Below are 17,948 nucleotides of genomic sequence, written 5' to 3'. Positions count from 1 at the left end.
CCTAAGAGACCTAATATTATCCTGATTTTACTGAAGGAAGGGACCGTTGAGTAGATCTTTTCCCACTCATTGATTTGCCAGGAAATCTAGCTTAGCCTTGGATATTGTATTTTATGGGAAAGAGAATGCTAGCTTGTTGAGATCCTCAGGTTCTTAGATCTTGACAAGCTTTTCAGATGCCAAGGTGTCTTTCCTTGGGAATTCCTGGGTGAGTTGTGTCACATAAGAATCCCTTCCTATGATTTCCTCTACTCTGGTGGACTGTGGTTTCTTTAATGGGATTATAGCCATCAGAAATTCTTACTCTTTGCATATTTCCTCCTGCCATAAGTTCCCATTCCTTTTTCTGCCCACTTCCTTCCTCCAGCATCGGTCTGTTAGGGAGCTCCTGGCATCTGTCTCTCTTTCTGCATTGATGGCCCGCTTGAGTGCATGGCTGTTGGACAGGGCCTTCATTGTTGGCGATGCCAGCAGCAGTCAGAACATGCTCTGTGGCCTGGGTTCCAAGGTCCACCCAGGCAGTGTGAGCCTGGCTGGGTCCCAGTTCTGGACTGGTGTTTTTCTTTTGTTGTTGGACTCCCATCTCCTCAAAAAAGTTGTCAAGTAAGGAGCTAGAAGCTGGTGCCAAGGAAGAGAAGCCTGTTACCAGAGCCCTCTTTCACATTCAGATGCGGTCAGGGGTCACTGCCTTCTGGACCAGGATCTAGAGGAAGCTGGCCATTAGGATATGGTCCTGGAGATGGCCGGTTTTCCACTCTGCTTGACTCCCACTTCCCCTAGGAAGTCCCATTGGCCCGAATCACCGTTAGGTGCTTGTGTGGCCCCACCCTCAGCATCATGGGCAGCTTCCTGCACACTGGCAGTTGACTCACGTGGTGTTCATGCCCCCAAAGTCAGGGCTTCCTGAGGCCTGAATGAAGCCATGAAGAACTCATGTACGCAGCACTTCTTCCCTGGAGATACGATCCAGGCTGTTTCAGCCTGTATTCAGTGCTCTGAACTTGACCTTTGGATTTTGGGTGTGAAAGCCCCAAAGCAGTTAAGAGCAGAGGAAGGAGATGCCAGAGTTCATGCCTCTGGGCTCCGGTGGGTGAGTCCTCAGATCTGCCAAGTGGAGCTCCGTGGCCGCCCCTCCTCGGCCTCTGCAGACCTGCCGAAAGCTGAGCACGCTGTGGACCAAACCATCCTTCGGGTGACGGGCTCAGCATTTGGAGAGCTGGTTATTGGGGTTCTTCCTGAAACACTGACCTAGCACTGTGGGACCCTGACGTCGGGCTTGGGCAGTGCGGGTTGTGTGTGTGAAGCGTGGCCCTCCTCGCCTGACAGCCTTGGGACTGCAGGCCTGCTGATGAGGAGGGGGCCTGCTGTGCAGGCAGGCGTGGGAGAGGCCTCCCTACAGGGCTCTGCCAACCCCGAGGGGAAGCGCGCCGTCGCAGTGTGGTGAAGACGTGCCTTCTCAGCACTATCAGAACATAAAAGGGATTTTTAAGGACCATGCAGGCAACCTGCTTATTTTAGATATTGAAGCCCAGCAAGATGAGATCACTGCCAGGGCCACACAGCGAGAGAGCAGATAGCAGGACCAGAACCAGGTGTGCCGACGCCTGGGTCTCCCCCACCTCTCCAGACCAACCACCGGAGGCCTCAGGGCCTTAGATTTCTCATCTGTAAAAATAGCTGAGCTTGACCCTTTGGGTTCCAGGATCCTCTGATCTCAGGAACAGTTTGGAGAGCTTTGTGCAGACTAGGGAATCGTTTGGTCGGTACTGTACATTTTCACTTACAGAGAAAGTCAGGTTGAACGTTAGCCGTGGAGCACAGGGTTGTCATCTGCCCTGCTGATATGGGTTAAAATCGCTTACAGGTCTGGGTTTGTGCAGGGAGAGCCTGTTCGGCATCTTGGCGCGATACCGATGTTGGACTCTGATTTGGTCAATTATTTATGCTACCTCAGGGCAGAGGTATTTGGTCCCTTGGGGAGCATACAGTAGTGGCTGGTCTCACGAGCTGGTAGTGTCAGTTTTCCGGGATGTTGGGGCCGTCTCAGGAGCACGGCACATGTCTCTTGGCACTGACAAATCAGACCCTTTTGATTTCAGTGGATCAGCTAAGGTTAAACTTAAACAAATAGGGGCAGCTGGGAGGCTTTGCAAAGAGTGAGATGTGCACATTCTCAAAAAAAAAATAGTCTGTGTTCCCCAAGGAAGGAAGGATGAGGCGTGGAACTCTGAATCACCGCCACCCCCCCCCCCCCCCCCCCAAATCTGAGGAAGGAAGCTTTTATTTCTCTGCTGGTTTGTTTTGCACTTTCAGTTAAGGAATTCCAGGAGTTGCAGGTTGTGGATCATGACTTCTGTTCCCCTCCCCACCCCCCCCACATTGCTGCTTGCCAGAGGAAGGGAGGGCGGGTAGCTCTAAATAACACTTTGGCCTTTATGGAAATGTATCAGATGTTCCAGGAGTGAGTCTCGCTTGCTCTTGCTTGCTTGTTGGCGGGCTCACTCTCTCCCTCCCTCTCACTTTTACTCCGTGTTCACTCGTTCTCTCACTTGTGTCCTTTCTGTAGGATATAGTTAGCACCTCCTGTCGCCTTATATAGCAAGGTCTAGTCGTTAATGTTAACAGAAATCTAACAAGGAAGGCTGCCAGATAGCATTAATCAGGCCAGTGTTTGGAATTTCATAAATGCTCTGACTTAGGGTACAAATTGGACATTAAGAACAATACTAAACTGTGTTTTCTGACTTCCTCTCTCCTCTTCTCTCCCTCTGCCGGCTCCCCAGCCATCCAGCTTCTCTCCCTTTTCCCCTGCTTCTGAATTCCTCTGCTCGGCCGTGTGCTCGCTGCATTGGAACTTTGTTGGTTTTTGCCGAGTTTAATTTTGTTATTTCTCTGTCTCTCCGTCCACTCCAAGACCACAGGCGGAGCAGCGGCGGCCGGAGCCAGGACTCTGCAGAGGGGCAGGACGGGCAGGTCCCGGAGCAGTTCTCAGGTCTCCTCCACGGCTCCTCCCCAGTGTGTGAGGCGGGGCAGGACCCTCTCCAGCTGCTCCCTGCCCCTGGCCAGAACCATCGAGAAGGGTCCCCTGCGCAGGGCGCCTGCCCCGAGGAGATGCAGCTGGAACAGACAGGCAGGCGTGTGTCCGGAGCCTCCCCACCCCGCGTGCTGGACCAGAGTAGGAGAGTGGGCCACCCGGCAAGCCTGCCCCACGCCCACAGCCAGACGCACCCCAAAACTTCAACACGCACGGCCTCTCCACGCCCTGGGGGCGCCGAGGAGGAAGGTGACCCGAGCGGGGCCAGGAGCCGAGCCCCTCCCATCAGCAGACCCAAGGCTGAGCTCAAACTCAGCCGCAGCTTGTCCAAGTCTGACTCTGATCTCCTGACCTGCTCCCCCACGGAAGACGCTACAATGGGAAGCCGGAGTGAGTCCCTGTCCAACTGCAGCATCGGGAAGAAGAGGCTGGAGAAGTCACCCTCCTTCGCCTCGGAGTGGGACGAGGTAAGGCTGCGTGTTGTCTCAGGGAAGAGAGCCAGGCTGGCCAAGCCCCCTGTGCTCACCCGGGTGCCGACGCCCAGGACCAGAGTAGGGGCTGCGGCTGCCGGCTTCCCTCACACTCCACCAGAGTGTTTCTGACAGCTGGGAGGGGGCAGGTGCCCTGGACCCAGGACAGGGGTCTTCATGCCTGCATGGCAGAGGACGGGTCCACTCATGGTTAATCTGCAGGGCGGAGGCCCAGCAGAGCAGGACTGAGGGAGAAGCGGTTCCTAGAAGTGACATGCTGTTTGGAAATATTTGGACCCCATCGGCCTCACTGAGGGAGCCAGGCTTGCCCTGAAGATGCTGCAGCAGAAGTAGAGGACTTTCTGTGAGCCTTCAGGAGGAAGAGGGGAGATGCAGGGCTGGGGGGATGGGGCTGTGGGAGAAGCTGTGGGAAGGGGACCAGAGGGGGATTTTCTGTTTCCCGCCACGTGTGATTCTCCTGTTTTTCCCAGGAAGACCACATGCTCTCCCAGCAGAACCTTCTGCCCAGCCCACATTCCTGGGTTGGTGGGGCAGAGGGCTAGGTGGTTCAGGAAACAGAGTGATTAGTGAGGAGAACACATTTGGAGTCTGAGGCCCAGGTTCCTTTCAGAGCCATTGTTATAGAATAGAAGTATGTGCCCAAGTATTTTGCAGTGACCTGTGACCTGTCTTCCTGGGCAGAAGAATGTGTTTCTCAAAGCGTGGTAAACATGCAGGGAATGTTCAAGTGCTGCCCTCGCAGGCTTCTAGCTGGGAGGAAGCTGACTCTGAAGCGGACTGGATCTGTCTCCCCGGAACATTTCCACAAGATGAATTTAGCTCTCGGAGAGGAGGGGACCACTGCAGCTGGCGTGTCCATTTGAACATTCTGTAGACTAAATGCCCTGCCCAGCCCATCCGGGCTGCAGCTGTAATAGCTATGTAAACCAAAGCTAATCCCATTCCCAGGATGGGAGCAGGGCGGGGCCAATTCCTCCAGCACTCATCTCCAGATAAGATGAGGTTTAGGACTGTTTAGTCAGGGACAGGAAGATCCTGTGCCAGAGAAAATCTTCACTGTTTAGCAAACCCGGATTTGGTGGTGAGCCTGTGTGAGATGCCAGGCCACTTAAGGAAAGGTAGTTGGTGTTGGAGAGCGCCTGTGCCCAGGAGACGACACCCAGGAGAGTAGGGGCTTGTCGGGGTGTGTGCTCTACCTTTGTTTTTCAGAACAGAGTTTTTCTAACTTACAGTCAAGTGTGGGATAAGGCAGCTTAAGAGTAAGAGACAATATTCTCTGAAGTGGCAGGAGAAATCAACAGAGAAGAGCATCAGTGGGAGTGGGGTTGGCAGAGACGAGGCGTATAAGAGGGCAGAAAGGGGGCTTCAGGAAGGGTCACAGAGAAGTGGAGTTGGACGTGGACTTCAAGAGCCAGGTGTTCTGGTTAGAACCAGATTGGAGCCATGGGATAGAGAAAGGACATCGAGGTGGAGAGAGCAGGTCCGCGAGGGCGAGGGTCTGGGGGAGCTTAGGTCTCGTGGCTCCTGTAGAGTACAGAGTCTGTACGAGGAGCGGAAGAAGTAAGGGCAGAAGGTGAGACTGGGACAGAGAGTGAGAGGACTTTGAACGTGAGGCTGAGAAGGGAGGGGGTGATATGGCATCCCGGCAGTGTCTCAGGATTCTTCACAGGGCTGCTGGTCCAGCCTGACGAATCACGCCTTCCTTACGTCTCATCCTGAGCACATCCTCCACCCCAAGCGGTCAGCAGTGCTGGACGGTCCTTCACAGACTGTCCGGGCCTTGTTGGTGTACAGCACTGCCAGGCAGAGTTAGGGCTCCACCACTTCCTCTTGGAAAAGAAACACAAAGTCACCGAGGCACAGCCAGGCTTAATTGAAGTTGCCTGTTGAGTCTCCTGACATCCTAATGAGAGGAGGTGCTGATACCGTCTTGGCGGGTAGAGATTTCTGGTGGATACAGGGAACCCAGGGACTCTTGGGCCAGGCAGTGGTGAGGCTAACCACCAGAAGCACTGCTACATTTTAAATTTGAAAAAACTAAAGGCAATTGAGGACTTGTTGGAAAGCATTCAGAAGATGAAGCTTTGCTTGCATAGTAAACATTAACAGAGCACTTTATGTTTAACCCTTCAGTATTGTTTTGAGCCATATTATACTTGGTTTTGGGGGATATCTCTATCTAAAGAGAAAGTTGAGGAGTGTTTCTCACCCTGTTTGGCCCTAAATGCATGGCTTGGCAGACTTCCCTAGAGCAGGGCATTAAGTAATGGCTGCTCGCCACCCACCCTGACCCCTGCCTGAAGGCTGCTTTGCCTGTATCCTGTGCTTAACAATTTTATTTTCTTTGTCATCATTAGCTCTCCAAGGGGTCAGGAAGGCTGCCCTGAAGGAGCGTGGGCCCAGCTCAGCTCTTCGCCAGGGGGGCCAGGAGGAAGAGGGGGGCTCTGGGGCAGGACAGCTGCAACCCCTGCGCAGATGGGGTTGCCCGTGGGTCAGCCGGGCTGATCCTGGAAGGCCGCGCAGGGCAGCACGTGGGGCCCCACTCCGGAGTCAGTAGACCTGGCTCCATCAACTTCACTCCCGTGTGGGAGGCTCCAGGAAGCCTCGGAGTGGTTACCCTCATTTGTGAAACAGAGGCAGTCAAGTCTGTGTTTCAGAGGTGTTTTTACCAATTAGGTATGTTTCAGCAGTCAGCACAGTTCCCAGTAGGCATAAAGTGTGGAGTGAACGATAGATATTAATATTGTTATTGTGCCTGCAGCTTTGGAGGGCCAGAACTGGGGTCTGGAGCGTCTTCAGAACTTGAGGAAGGCAGAGCTTTGGGGGAAGGGTCGGTAGAGACTGGAAAGTTCAAGTGCTTCAGTCTCCTGCCGGACTCTGCCCCACCCAAGACGGAAGAGCCCGCCCCTCCTGGGAGAGGAGGGCAGGTGCCCTACATTGTTCTTTGAGAAATTAATGAGTTTTTCTGCCCGATTCCCTGAGAGGGAAGAGGTTAGAGAGCAATCCGCAGCCTCTCTCCCCTTTATTGTTCCGATGTCCCTTCTGCGTCCGGGCCTGTGTGGCCACTTGATTGGCTGGGTGTGGGGGTGATGTATGTTGGGCACATGCACAGTGGACGGTCACTGTTTTCGCATGCAGCCTGTTCCTTACAAGTGTTACTGTGGGCCCTATTGATCGCCCTGGACCGAGGATTCTAGAAAGTTAGCCTGGTTAAGAGCAACCTCTGAGACAGTGGCCACTGGCGATGCTTGTATTCCCCCTATTTTCTGTTGTTTCTGGTAACAAAGAACTAATAAGAGTTTGCTTTTAAGAGTGCTCAGCCTAAGAGGCGCTGTAAATCCCATCTTCAGTAGACACTTTCTGTGTTCTCCACTCAAATCAGCACCTTCTTTGTCTTAACAATCCCTTGTGGCATCATAGAAGGTAAACTGAGAGGCTGAACATAAATAAAACTGTAAAATATATAGATAAGAAGTGGGAAAATCACCCTTCAGCTCTCTACAGTTAGTCCCTGTTAATGTTTGATATATATCCAAATTTGAGATCTTAGTACATTTGCTGGTCTATAATTTGCTTTTCTTACCTAATGGCTGCATATCGGGGATGGCTTGCTGTGGCAGTGTCGGTGAGATCTGGGTTCAGGTCCTCATTCTGAAAAGCACAGTATCCTGTCTCTGCTTATATCATCGGCTTAGTTTGTTCTTCTAGCTGCTCTCTGGTTGTTAGACGCGGTGCATGGCGTCTTCCATCTGCCCTTCAGTGTGTTCCCCACCCTCTCTCCCTGCCTGTGTGCCCCCAGAGTGACCCGTGTGAACTGCATCCCTTGGCCAAGGAAACCTTGGATTGGCTGGGTTGCTCTACCGAAGCCCCACAGCCCTGTGAGAGAGAGACCCTGTCTCAGTAGCTGTTCTCTGTGCATTTTGGTAACATTCCCTCCCCCAGACCCTCCAGGTCTGGGACTCCATCCTTGATCTGCTCTCTGTCCCCAACGCAAACCTGTGCCAATAATCCCTTTATTTAGCTCCTTCGGTTCCCCAGTTCGAATGTGCCTTCTTTTTCCTGCAGGAATCATGAGTAATACAAACGTTTCTAGCACGGTTTCTGTTAAGTCTAAACAACCATAGATGGCTGTGTGCTGGAGCAGTCAACGTGACTCTTGCATGTAAATTGTAAATTAATCTTCATTTGCAGATGAACCAGAAGGCGTGGTTATTCAGGGTGCTGGGGAGTAGGAGAAATTCATCATTTAACTGGAAGCCTTTCCCACTTCCAACTCTAGGGAAGAAACCTGTTCTGCTTCCACACGGTTGGCAGTGTCGACAGCATTTCAGCTGTGTGTTCCTGCATCAGCTCCCTAGATGTATTTTAATCCTCTGTAACTGCACTGCACAGTGCACCCATAGGTACACACACACACACACACACATACACACACACACACACACACACACACACACACACGGCAGTAGCAATTGGTGTCTGGTCAGATAGTAGTTTGAATATATAAAAAGTCCTAAGGGATCAGATAGGTCTCACTCATACCTGCCTTTGAATGGGATTGAAGCTCTGGAAAGGAAAAGCCACAGAAGGCCGCTGGTCTACTTAGCATAAACGCTTGAGTCATTTAGAACTTAGCTAAAGGCTTAAGTGATGAATTTGTGTTTTATAATCAGCTTTCATCAATATTAAACTAGTGAGAGATGGGTGAAGAACAGGGACATGCTTTGCATTCATTTTGCGCAAACAGTAATCTCTGGCCAGGGGTTTGGGGAGTGTCCTGGTTTTGACTGAAATGGTAGCTGCAGGGACCTTGAGTCCCTCCACGTGGAGTGAAAGGGCAGCAGCCAGGAGGGCACTTCCCAGGCTGGGTCCCAGATGCTTTTCCAGCAGGCTGTCCAGTTGGAGGCATGATGTCATCGAGAGAAATGCTGATTGGTTCAACTCCACAGAGGCTTTGCTTGCTTTTAACCCTTGAGGGTCAGGTGTGCAAGAAAACACCTTAGATCTAAAACCGAGAGATTTGGGCTTGAGTTTCCGCTGACCATGGCTGAGCTTCCCACCCCACTGTTCTACACTGTGTATTGTTCTTTATTATGTAAACAAGTCCTTTCTGCTGAGCACATTCCTCCCACTCAAGAATGTGACCCTCCTACCTCTGGGGACAGATTGGAGCCTGGAGTGACTATTTACGTTGCTTCTAGGTTTATTCAGGAGTCACAACTTTTATCCTAGAACCTCTACATTCCCCTTGGTTTTAAGTGGTCTGGTAGAATTGAGGGTGTTTTTGTTTTCATAATTTAAAAATAAGCTCATTTATTGAATAGCAGCAGTAGTGTTAGTCACTCAGTCATGTCCGACTCTTTGCGACCCCAAGGACTGTGGCCCGCCAGGCTCCTCTGTCCGTGGGGATTCTCCAGGCAAGAGTACTGGAGTGGATTGCCATTCCCTTCTCCAGAGGATCTTTCCGACTCAGGGATCGAACCCAGGTCTCCTGCATTGCGGGCAGATTTTTTACCATCTGAGCTACAGGGTATAGAGTCCTTAAGTAAACAATTTTGGCCTTTTGTCTGATAAATCCATGTTATTTTCTTAGTCTAGATTAAACATATATGTAAATATGGGCATCTCCATGGCCTGGTGTGTTGTGAATAAGCCAGAGTCCTGGCTCTGCAGTAGGCCAGTGATGAGAAGATCAGTGTGGCCACCCCTGCCTGCATCTCCAGATTTCCTCATTGCTGTTTTTCCTATCTTTTTACTCATTCTGCCTCTCTGTTTTCTTTTATTTACTTACTCGCTTACTTTTGGCTTGCTGGGGTCTTGGTTGCCGTGAGTGGGTGTTCACCAGTCGTGGTGAGCAGGGGCTGCTCTCTACTTGCGGTGCGTGGGCTTCTTGCTCTAGTGGCTTCTCTCTCTTGCTGCCGAGTGTGGACTCTGGTGTGAGGGCACAGCAGTTGTGGCTCAGGGCTTCGCTGCCCCGCAACACGTGGGATCTTAGTTTCCCAGCGAGGGATCAAACCTGTGTCCCCTGCCTTGGCAGGTAGGTGCTTAGCCTCTGGACCACCAGGGGAGTTCCGCTTCTTTATTTTTCTCGCTCTCTCTCTTTTTTTTCACCCCTTGGCTCTTTCGTTTTCATCTGTTGCTCTTTCCTGTCTTTTTACTTTCTTCCTCTTTCCTCTTTTTTTTTTCTCTTCATTCTTATTTTCATTGGTGGCATCAAGGAGAGGCTTTGCTAACAGCCTTTCATTCTCAGCCTTCCCTGCCAGGGGTTTTCTATTTTTTGTTAGATATTTTTATATTCTACAGAACATCTTACTACTCATGGTATAGAGTTTTTATTTATGTAGACCCTAGGAAAACAGTGTGGACTGCACTTGGACTTCCTTTGAAATCTGTGACCCTCAGCAATGACACAGAGCTCCTTTCTGGATGCCGCTGTTGTGCTCTCGCCCTCAGAGATGTGATCCTGTCTCTGCTCTGTGTTTTCATGGAACACTGCCCGAGCCGCCTGGAGCTCCTTTCCTTTGTCCTGCTTTCTTCCCCGGCGATGTTCCTTTTTGGTGCCCCCAGGGGAGTAGCCAGTGGGGAACAGGAGTGCTTGTGGCCTGAAGATTCTGGGCAGGGCCACGATGCTGAGGACCCTACCCCAGGCATTCTGCTCTGTCCTGCTCACGAGCTCGAATGAGCCAGTCTTCGCGCCACAGGGCCCACCTGTCTGTAACTCAGAGCGGCCTGTTTATCTATCTGGACAGGTGGGAAACTACCTCAGCTCACTAGGAGCCTACCAGTGACAATTTGTCTGGCAGTCTGTTCTTGCCTGCCCCGATTTAAATGACCAGGAAGCCATTGTAAACTCAGTGGAAGAGGTGTGGTTTGTATAAATGTTCCAGTTCCTTTCTGCTTTGGAGCTATCTTCAACAGACCCTCCAAGGAAAACTAGGGCGGTGCCTTGTATCTGCTGTGTGTTTGGGCATGCCGTCCTGGGGTCTGCTGTTGGGAGAGTAGCTCTATGCTGGCCTGTAGGACCCAAGAGAACAGCCATTCTGACAGGTGTGAGGTGACAGCGCATTGTGGTTTTGATTTGCGTTTCCAGGTTGAGCACCGTTTCGTGTACCTGTTGATCGCTTGTTTGTCTTATTTATTTTTGGCCTTGCTGGGTCTTTGTTGTTCCACAGGGGCTTTTTCTGGTTGCAGTGAGCAGGGGCTACTCTTTTATTGCAGTGTGTGGTTTTCTCATTGCAATAGCGTCTCTTGTTGTGCAGCCCGGACTCTAGGCACACAGGCTTCAGTAGTTGTGGCACTTAGGTTCAGTGCTTGTGGCACTTGGGCTTAGTTGCCCCATGGCGTGTGGAATCTTGGACCAGGGGCTGAACTGGTGTTCCCTGCATTGTGAGGTGGATTCTAAACCACTGGACCATCAGGGAAGCCTGATTGTCTAATTTAGAAAAATGTCTATGTAGGTCCTTTGCCCATTTTAAAATTATTTGATTTTTTTTTTTTTTTTTTTTACTACTGAGTTGAATTCCTTGTATGTTTTGGATATTAACTCCTTATTTGGATACATGGTTTACAAATGTTTTCTCCCATTCCATTGGTCACCTTTTCATTTTGTTACTGATTTCCTTTGCTTGTGCAGATGCTTTTTAATTTGATGTAATCCTACTTGTTTATTTTTGTTTCTGTTGCCTTTTGCTTTTGGTGTCAAATCTAAAAAATGGCTGCCAAGACCAAGCATCCTGGTGATTTTTATAGCAACTATTTGATCTTGTCCACTATTTGATTCCGTTTTCCAAATGAGGAAGCTAAAGTTTGCAAGCTGAAATGATTTGCCTAAGATGTTGGTGGTGTTAAATGAGGGAGACCAGTTGGAGCTTCTAAGTCTTAATGAGATTGTAGTTATTAATAGCATATAGGTGAGTTGAATTTTCATTTTGGTATTAATTAGCAGTTACTTTTCAGTTCTTATTTAACCCCAATTTATTGCAGCCCTATTTTACTTTTCTCCCCAACTCCAGAAAAAGAAATTTTTTTTTTTTGGTCTAGGTATATAAAGGAAAGTAATTTGGAAGAGGGAATCCTAGGAAAATGCATGAGTTTTTCTTTTCACTATTAAAGTTCAAAGCATCTCCTCCCTTTATTGACGTCCCAAACAGAAGCCTGTTAGGTGTTTTCTTTTGTGACTCACAGGCTGATGAGATGATTTCTAGCAAATTCTTAAATCAAGAAATCAGAAGGAATCTGAACAAAGTCACTTCCATGTTTCCTGAGGTGGTGATAAAGCTTTAGCTTGGAAACCCGAAGTGACCCCCTTCTCCCATCCACCGTTACTTGTGTGAAATTGTGAACACTCCTTCCTTATTTCCTGTTAGAATCTGTGACTTCCACCCCATCAGTTCTGGATCCTGCACACTGTCCTGCCTAGCAGTTCTGCAGATATTTGACACTGCGATCTGTCCTCCCACCCTCAAACCTTCTCATTTCCTTGCCAGGAAATCCAGCTCCTTCTCCCTCAGCTCGGGTGGTGGTTCTCACACCGCCTCCACCCCAGCTCTTCTCTGGCTGCGTTCAGGTCTTCAGGTCCTCTCAGAGTCGTAGGACATCACTACACATTGCATTATATGTTCTGATGGAGTTTTACTTGTCACATACCACCCAGTAACACCTCATCAAGGAGTTTGATGAACCTCCTACTCTCCTGAAAATCACAGGAAGCCATTTGTCAGTGAACCCAAATCCAGGGTCATGTGTGTGACCCTTCCAGAGCCCCCTCTTCCCCCTTAGGAGGCCATACAGAGAGCTGCTCTGTGAAGTGACTTGATGGCTCCTGGTTGCCTTGTGAAGTTTCTGCCCGCTCTTCCTGTCTGGAGGCAGAGTTCAGCCTCTCCTCTGTTGTGCTTTTTGGCAAAATCGGCACAGAGGTGTGACTATCCCTGCTCTCTTCCTGACAGGCCGAGGGGCTGCCTGGTCCCTGACGTCTTCTCAGGCAGTGTGTAGCCTCTGTCGGACTCTCACTGTGGCCTTAATTTAGAGGTAGAGATGCTTTTGTAGCAGTTTCTTTTTTTTTTAAGCAATAGGATGGATGAGATTTGGGGAAGCCTGTGTGGTATAAATGACCCCATGCCTGGCTCTTTAAAGGGTGTCTCAAGCCCTTATGTGCCCTTAACTCCGAGTGCTTCCTCTCCATCCCCACCTGCCTTCCTGGTGTCAGCTCGACAGCTGCCACCTCGGTGTTCTGCTTTCCTCTGGGCTTCTCCTCTAGTCCATGTTACTTGTGACTGCCTTGACATAGTCCTAAATATTTTGTATCATCTCCCCTAACTGAGAACCTCCCTGGTGCCCTATTGCTATAGCACAAAGCTGAAATTTCTCGGCCTGGATTCATGGTTCTGCAGAGAATAACCCAATTCCAGCTTCTGCACATGGCTTTTTGTCTCATCTTGCACTTCATTTTTCTGGTTCCTGTCAATTCCTTTACCCACTGTTTTCCTCTACACTTTGGTTTGTACCTTTGTCCCCATTGGAATGGCTTTTTTCCATTTCTTCTTGTTGAAATGCCAAAAGCTTGCTCATTCATTCATTCAGCACAGTTATTGAGAGCCTGCTGTGTGCTCATTGTTCTAGGTGCTAGGCATAGTAGAGAAGTGAAATAGTAAACAAAATAGATACACCCAGCTTTTGAGAGATTACAGTCAAAAGGGAGAGATTATATTAAACAAGTACAAACAAAAAATCGTCACAGACAAAGATAAGTGAAGCAAGTCCTGTGAGAGGTGGAAGGTGGGGAGGGGAGCAGGGCTCAGTTTAGATCAGTGAGAACGGGAGCCCAGTCAAGGAGAGGAGGAGGGCAAGCCTCTGTCAGTCCCAGAACCTGTCCCCTCGCAGCCTGGGAGTGCAGAGGCCTCTCTCTGGGCACTCTCTCCTCAGGCATTAATTTGGCACGCTGGTCATTGCTGATCTTGTCTTTTTGTGCATGGCCTGTTTCCCTAACCAGATTAGAGACATTTCAAGGATGGTAAACACAGTTCATTTTACAAAAGGGACACTTAGAAATGTGTCGGTGGTTAAGGACCTTGGAAGGATGTCGGAGGTCCTGAGTCTAAGGACTCATGGTTTGGATGGCTGAGAACCTTGCCAGGCTGGAGAAGAGAGAGCTTTCTTTTTGTTCCTGAGGGAGATAGAATAATTAAGTCCTTCTCCAGCTCACCCTTCAATCTTTTTTTTTCCACCCTTCAATCTTGAATTTTATATTCTTACTCATTCTCTAATAATAAGTAATAGCTCTTTTATATCACAACAAGGGATTCTAGAGAATATGCAGAATAATTTGCTTCATAGATGGGAGCATAGAAATTTGTGGATTTCAGAAGAGATTTATTGCCATTTTTTTATGGATTTCCCACTTAATTTGATAGATTAGCTCCCCTCCCTCCATTTTGTTTTAAGACAAAAATGCTTTATGAAAACGTTCTAATTTGGAGAGGGAGCATTAAATTTTACATTTAAATGCCCATATCAGTTTTAAGCTAACTCCGTTTACTGCTTGCCCCTTCTCCCATACGTAAAATAGTTAACAGTTATAAAGAATTTGAAAATAGAAGTCCCCCCTTGCAAATGTCACAGTAGGTGTTACAACTCTTTCTGCTTTAATGGCAGCCCACTGCAGTATTCTTGCCTGAAGAATCCCACGGACAGAGGAACCTGACGGGTTACGGTCCAAAGGGTCGCAGAGTCGGACATGATTGACTCGACTTAGCACATCTTATATTGAAGTAAAGACTAGAAACAGGTTTGGCCAGTTCTTGGCCCCTAATCTTTTCAATTGGATTGAGAGGAGAAAAGAACCAAACCAGACACGGTAGTTTCAGGTCCATTTCAGTTAAAATGTCAGCTCCTGCCCAGGTAGCCCCATCCACCCCTGTAGGTGTCCAAAAGGACTTGCAGTGGCGTGAACGCAGAACCAAGGGAATCCTCGGCTGCGCCTGTGTGTTTAAAGGCTTCACAGGTACTTACGTGATAGAGTGGAAGCGTTAGCATCTCTGACATCTGTGATGCAGGTAGAATTGATTTGTCGAAAAAGGGAATTTCCCAAAGCCCATTTTTAAGAAATCAACAATATTGCCACTGATACAGAATGAAGGTCCTTGATGAGTTTCCCTTGTTGGGTTAACCCAGAGGTCTGGCCATGCTGCAGCTCAGATAATGCTGTTTCTCTAGGCTGAATTTCTTCTGAAGGTTCAGTTAGGTTCGGCCTGTTTTCATCCTGGGCAGCCATTTGAGAACTGCCAGTTTCTAAGGCCAGAGCCCGTGATAGACGCATTTGTTTCAGTGCTGACAGAGATTTCAATGTCACATCTCCCGGATTCTTGAGGATGGCAGCAGAGACTGATCTCCGTGAAGAACTCGTCTGTTGGTCCTCATGTAGAGATGCAGGCATGTCTCAGAAGGGTTTCAGCTGCCCAGATGGACCCGAGCAGGCTGGATGTTGCAGCCTCTTCGGGCCCCGTTCCTGGATGAGAGCTCCATCCTGTGTCACTGAGAACTTTATGTGACATCATCCCTGGTGGTCACACCCAAGTCATCCCACAGAGCAGCATTCGCTGGGCCTCAGCCTGGCTTGTGGAGAACGATGTGCGCCTGCCCCGTAGCATTTCCAGCCGTGGAAAGAGCATCTGATGTTCATGTGACAGCCCCTGATTATCTCCTGTAGTTGTACCACTCAAGGGCTGCTTAGGGGAGCATTTGTGTACCTTTACCAAGTTTGCCACTGTGCCCTTTCCTTGATTTAGTTTAGACAGATGCTTCCTGCTGGTATTAATTAAAATACATTTCCAAGCCTTTGTATGCTTAGCATTATTCGGGCCAGTATCATTGCATTGTTTGCTCAATTCTATGTAATATGGTAATTATGTCTATATTTTCTCAGTTGTGAGCTACAAAAGGAAATACAGCATCATAAATCCAAAGCCACCTTGGTTAGAGGCAGTCAGCTCTCTAAGGGTGAGGGTTCCATGTCCAAAGAAACAAAGCCGGAGCCAAGAAGATGATTGACACCTGTGAAATCTGCAGGACTAAATAGGCTGAGCACAGCCTTGCCCCAAAGTCCCAGCATAACAAGGTGACACAAAGATACAGACACGTCAACGTGGGGTGCTAGAAGCGTTCAAGGAAGCAGCTCCCTTCACATGGCGGTCGTAAGCCCAGGGGCTCTGTGTCCTGTGCATCGGTGGCAGACGTAGGCTCAGGAACCATCTCGCCGTGAGAAGCGGCGCAGAGGCGCTGGCTGGCCTCCCTGGAGCCTGCTCTCAGCTGCGCTGTCAGTGGCTGTCCAGGTGGCTGACACCGTCCACCGTACCAGCAGGCACTTCCTCGGTGCCAGCTCTGAGTGCAGGGTGCACAGCTGAAGGACCTCGCTCCTTGTCTTAGGGAGCTTTTCTGAAGGGAGTCTGGCTCCTGAATTTTGTGTGAGGAGAGTTTCAGGGCTGTGGTCTGACTGAAAGTAGGGGCTAGGGGCTGTTCTTAATGATGGACTTCAGTGTTTTTACTTAAGTCATCTGTGTTCAACCAAAACAGCTTCCTAAATATGTTTTGGTTTATACCTTCCGTGAGACTAAGAAAGTGTTAGTTGTTTGTCTGTAAAAGAACTGTGTATTTTTCTGGGTTGGCTTGGCGGGAGTAAGTGTACCCCTCCTTGATCCTGCCGTGGCCAGTCTTTTTCCACCTCTTTCACCTTAGCGCCACTTTGTCATACGGGTTTTAGGGCTGGTGTTTGTTTTAACTGAGTTCCTTTCACCCTCACACCTTGCCTCGTGCTGACTGGATGTGGCCAGCCTGGGTTGAGCAGAGATTGGACAGCCTCACACCTCTCCTCAGTTCCACGGTTGGTTCCTTGGTGATTTCAAGCAAATTGTGGTCATCTCTGTGTATGAGTTTCTCTATCTGTAAAAGAGCGTAAAACAAGAATGTTTCCTGTGAAATCTGAAGGTCAGTCCCTCACCTGGGACACATCAGGAGATTATTTGGAAGCCAGGCCTCTCAGGAAGACAGAGCGGCGTCACCAGCGGCTGCCCTTCACAGGTGGCCTCCCCGCCTCTCTGCATGGCGTCCTGCTTTGCATTCAGAGCAGGAAAGCTGTTAGCACGAGGCTCATTTCAAATCCCTGTTGAGGAGGTTAGCATAGCATCCTTAATTCTAGCGCGTGGCTCCAGCTTTCTCTTGAGCAGTTGGAGTGATTAAATGTCATGATATATCAGGGGAGTGCCAGTTATGAACGTGCATTTCATGCTGGGTGCGTTACATTCTTTGGTTGGTATTGGGCATAGCACTGACCTCCCTTGGCAGCACCTTTAACTGGGGGCCTTCGTTGACTCAGATGGGACTGAGCCGGGCCAGGACTGCTGCCAGGGCATCACCTGCTCCTTCACAGTCACCCTGCTGGAACAGCTAGGATCTTATCCACATTTCTCATCACGCTGCCCATACAGCCAGGCAGGATATTTTTGCTCTGAGCCGCAATACTACTTTGATTCATTGTAAAATGTCAGAGCTGGAAGGTTCCGTAAATATGAGTTGTCTCCTTTACAGGTTAGTAGACTTCAGCCCGTAGAGAATGTGACCTACCCAGTGTCTCACGAGACCTTTGACAGTACCCAAGCCTCTGTTGCTTAGCAACATCTTTGGCACAGAGAGGGCACTCCCACTGGTTGAACAAAGGAGCAAACCCAGATCTCCTGGGACTTGTTTGAGCAACAGAGTTAATTTTACCCTTCTTGGTAATGGTACCAGCATACCAAATCTGATTTTGTTTGAGTGACTGATCTAGAGTGTTAGAAGATTCCATTTGTTTTCTTGAAAGCGACTACCAGTCTTTCATGTTGCAGATGCCAACTGAAAAGTTTGACCTTATAGTTCGCTGTTTCCCTTATTGCACTTTAAGGCAGTGAGTTTCAAAGTATGATTACAGAGCAGCAGCATCAGCTTCACCTGGGAACTTGATAGAATGCAAATTCTTAGCTCCTCCCCAGACCTGGTGAATTAGCCGCTTTGCGGGAAACCCAGCAACCGAGGTTGTAACAGGCTCTGCTCTCCGGGCGATCCACGCACGCTGAAGTCTGACAGCCTCCGTCTTAGGAGGTAAGTCTTGGGCGTGTTTCCTCCAGTTGTGAACAGACAGTGAACGGAGCACGCAATTATGAACATACAAGAACTAAATGTAGGGATGCATAACACTAGAAAGCAAGTAAAATTTAATACCAGTTTTATCGGGCACATTTAATATATCCGTGATGATTGTGCTAGTGGTAATTAGGCAAATGAAAAGCAGTTTATATAAATGGCTGTAATGAGTATTACCCTGGCAAATCAAGTTTTTATCGTTTTTTCCCCCCCTTATTAGCTTTCTCATATCTGATAGTGGCCATGCTGTTGGC

The 17,948-nt window shown here is 49.1% G+C and overlaps 1 protein-coding gene across 5 annotated transcripts in view; it reads left to right on the top strand.

Annotated features, from left to right (window-relative positions):
* The window catches only part of ANKS1A (ankyrin repeat and sterile alpha motif domain containing 1A), a 164,594-nt gene that overhangs the window by 102,776 nt on the left and 43,870 nt on the right, over positions 1-17,948 (top strand). For all 5 annotated transcript variants that reach the window (XM_020888683.2, XM_020888684.2, XM_020888686.2 and 2 more), the window contains one exon: positions 2,915-3,501. In XM_020888683.2, coding sequence (XP_020744342.2) covers positions 2,915-3,501 — 587 coding nt within the window. The remainder of the gene's footprint in view (positions 1-2,914; positions 3,502-17,948) is intronic.

This window comes from Odocoileus virginianus, chromosome 27 (assembly GCF_023699985.2).
Source record: "Odocoileus virginianus isolate 20LAN1187 ecotype Illinois chromosome 27, Ovbor_1.2, whole genome shotgun sequence".
NCBI classification, from domain to species: Eukaryota; Metazoa; Chordata; class Mammalia; order Artiodactyla; family Cervidae; genus Odocoileus; species Odocoileus virginianus.
This window is presented reverse-complemented; position numbering and strand designations above follow the sequence as displayed.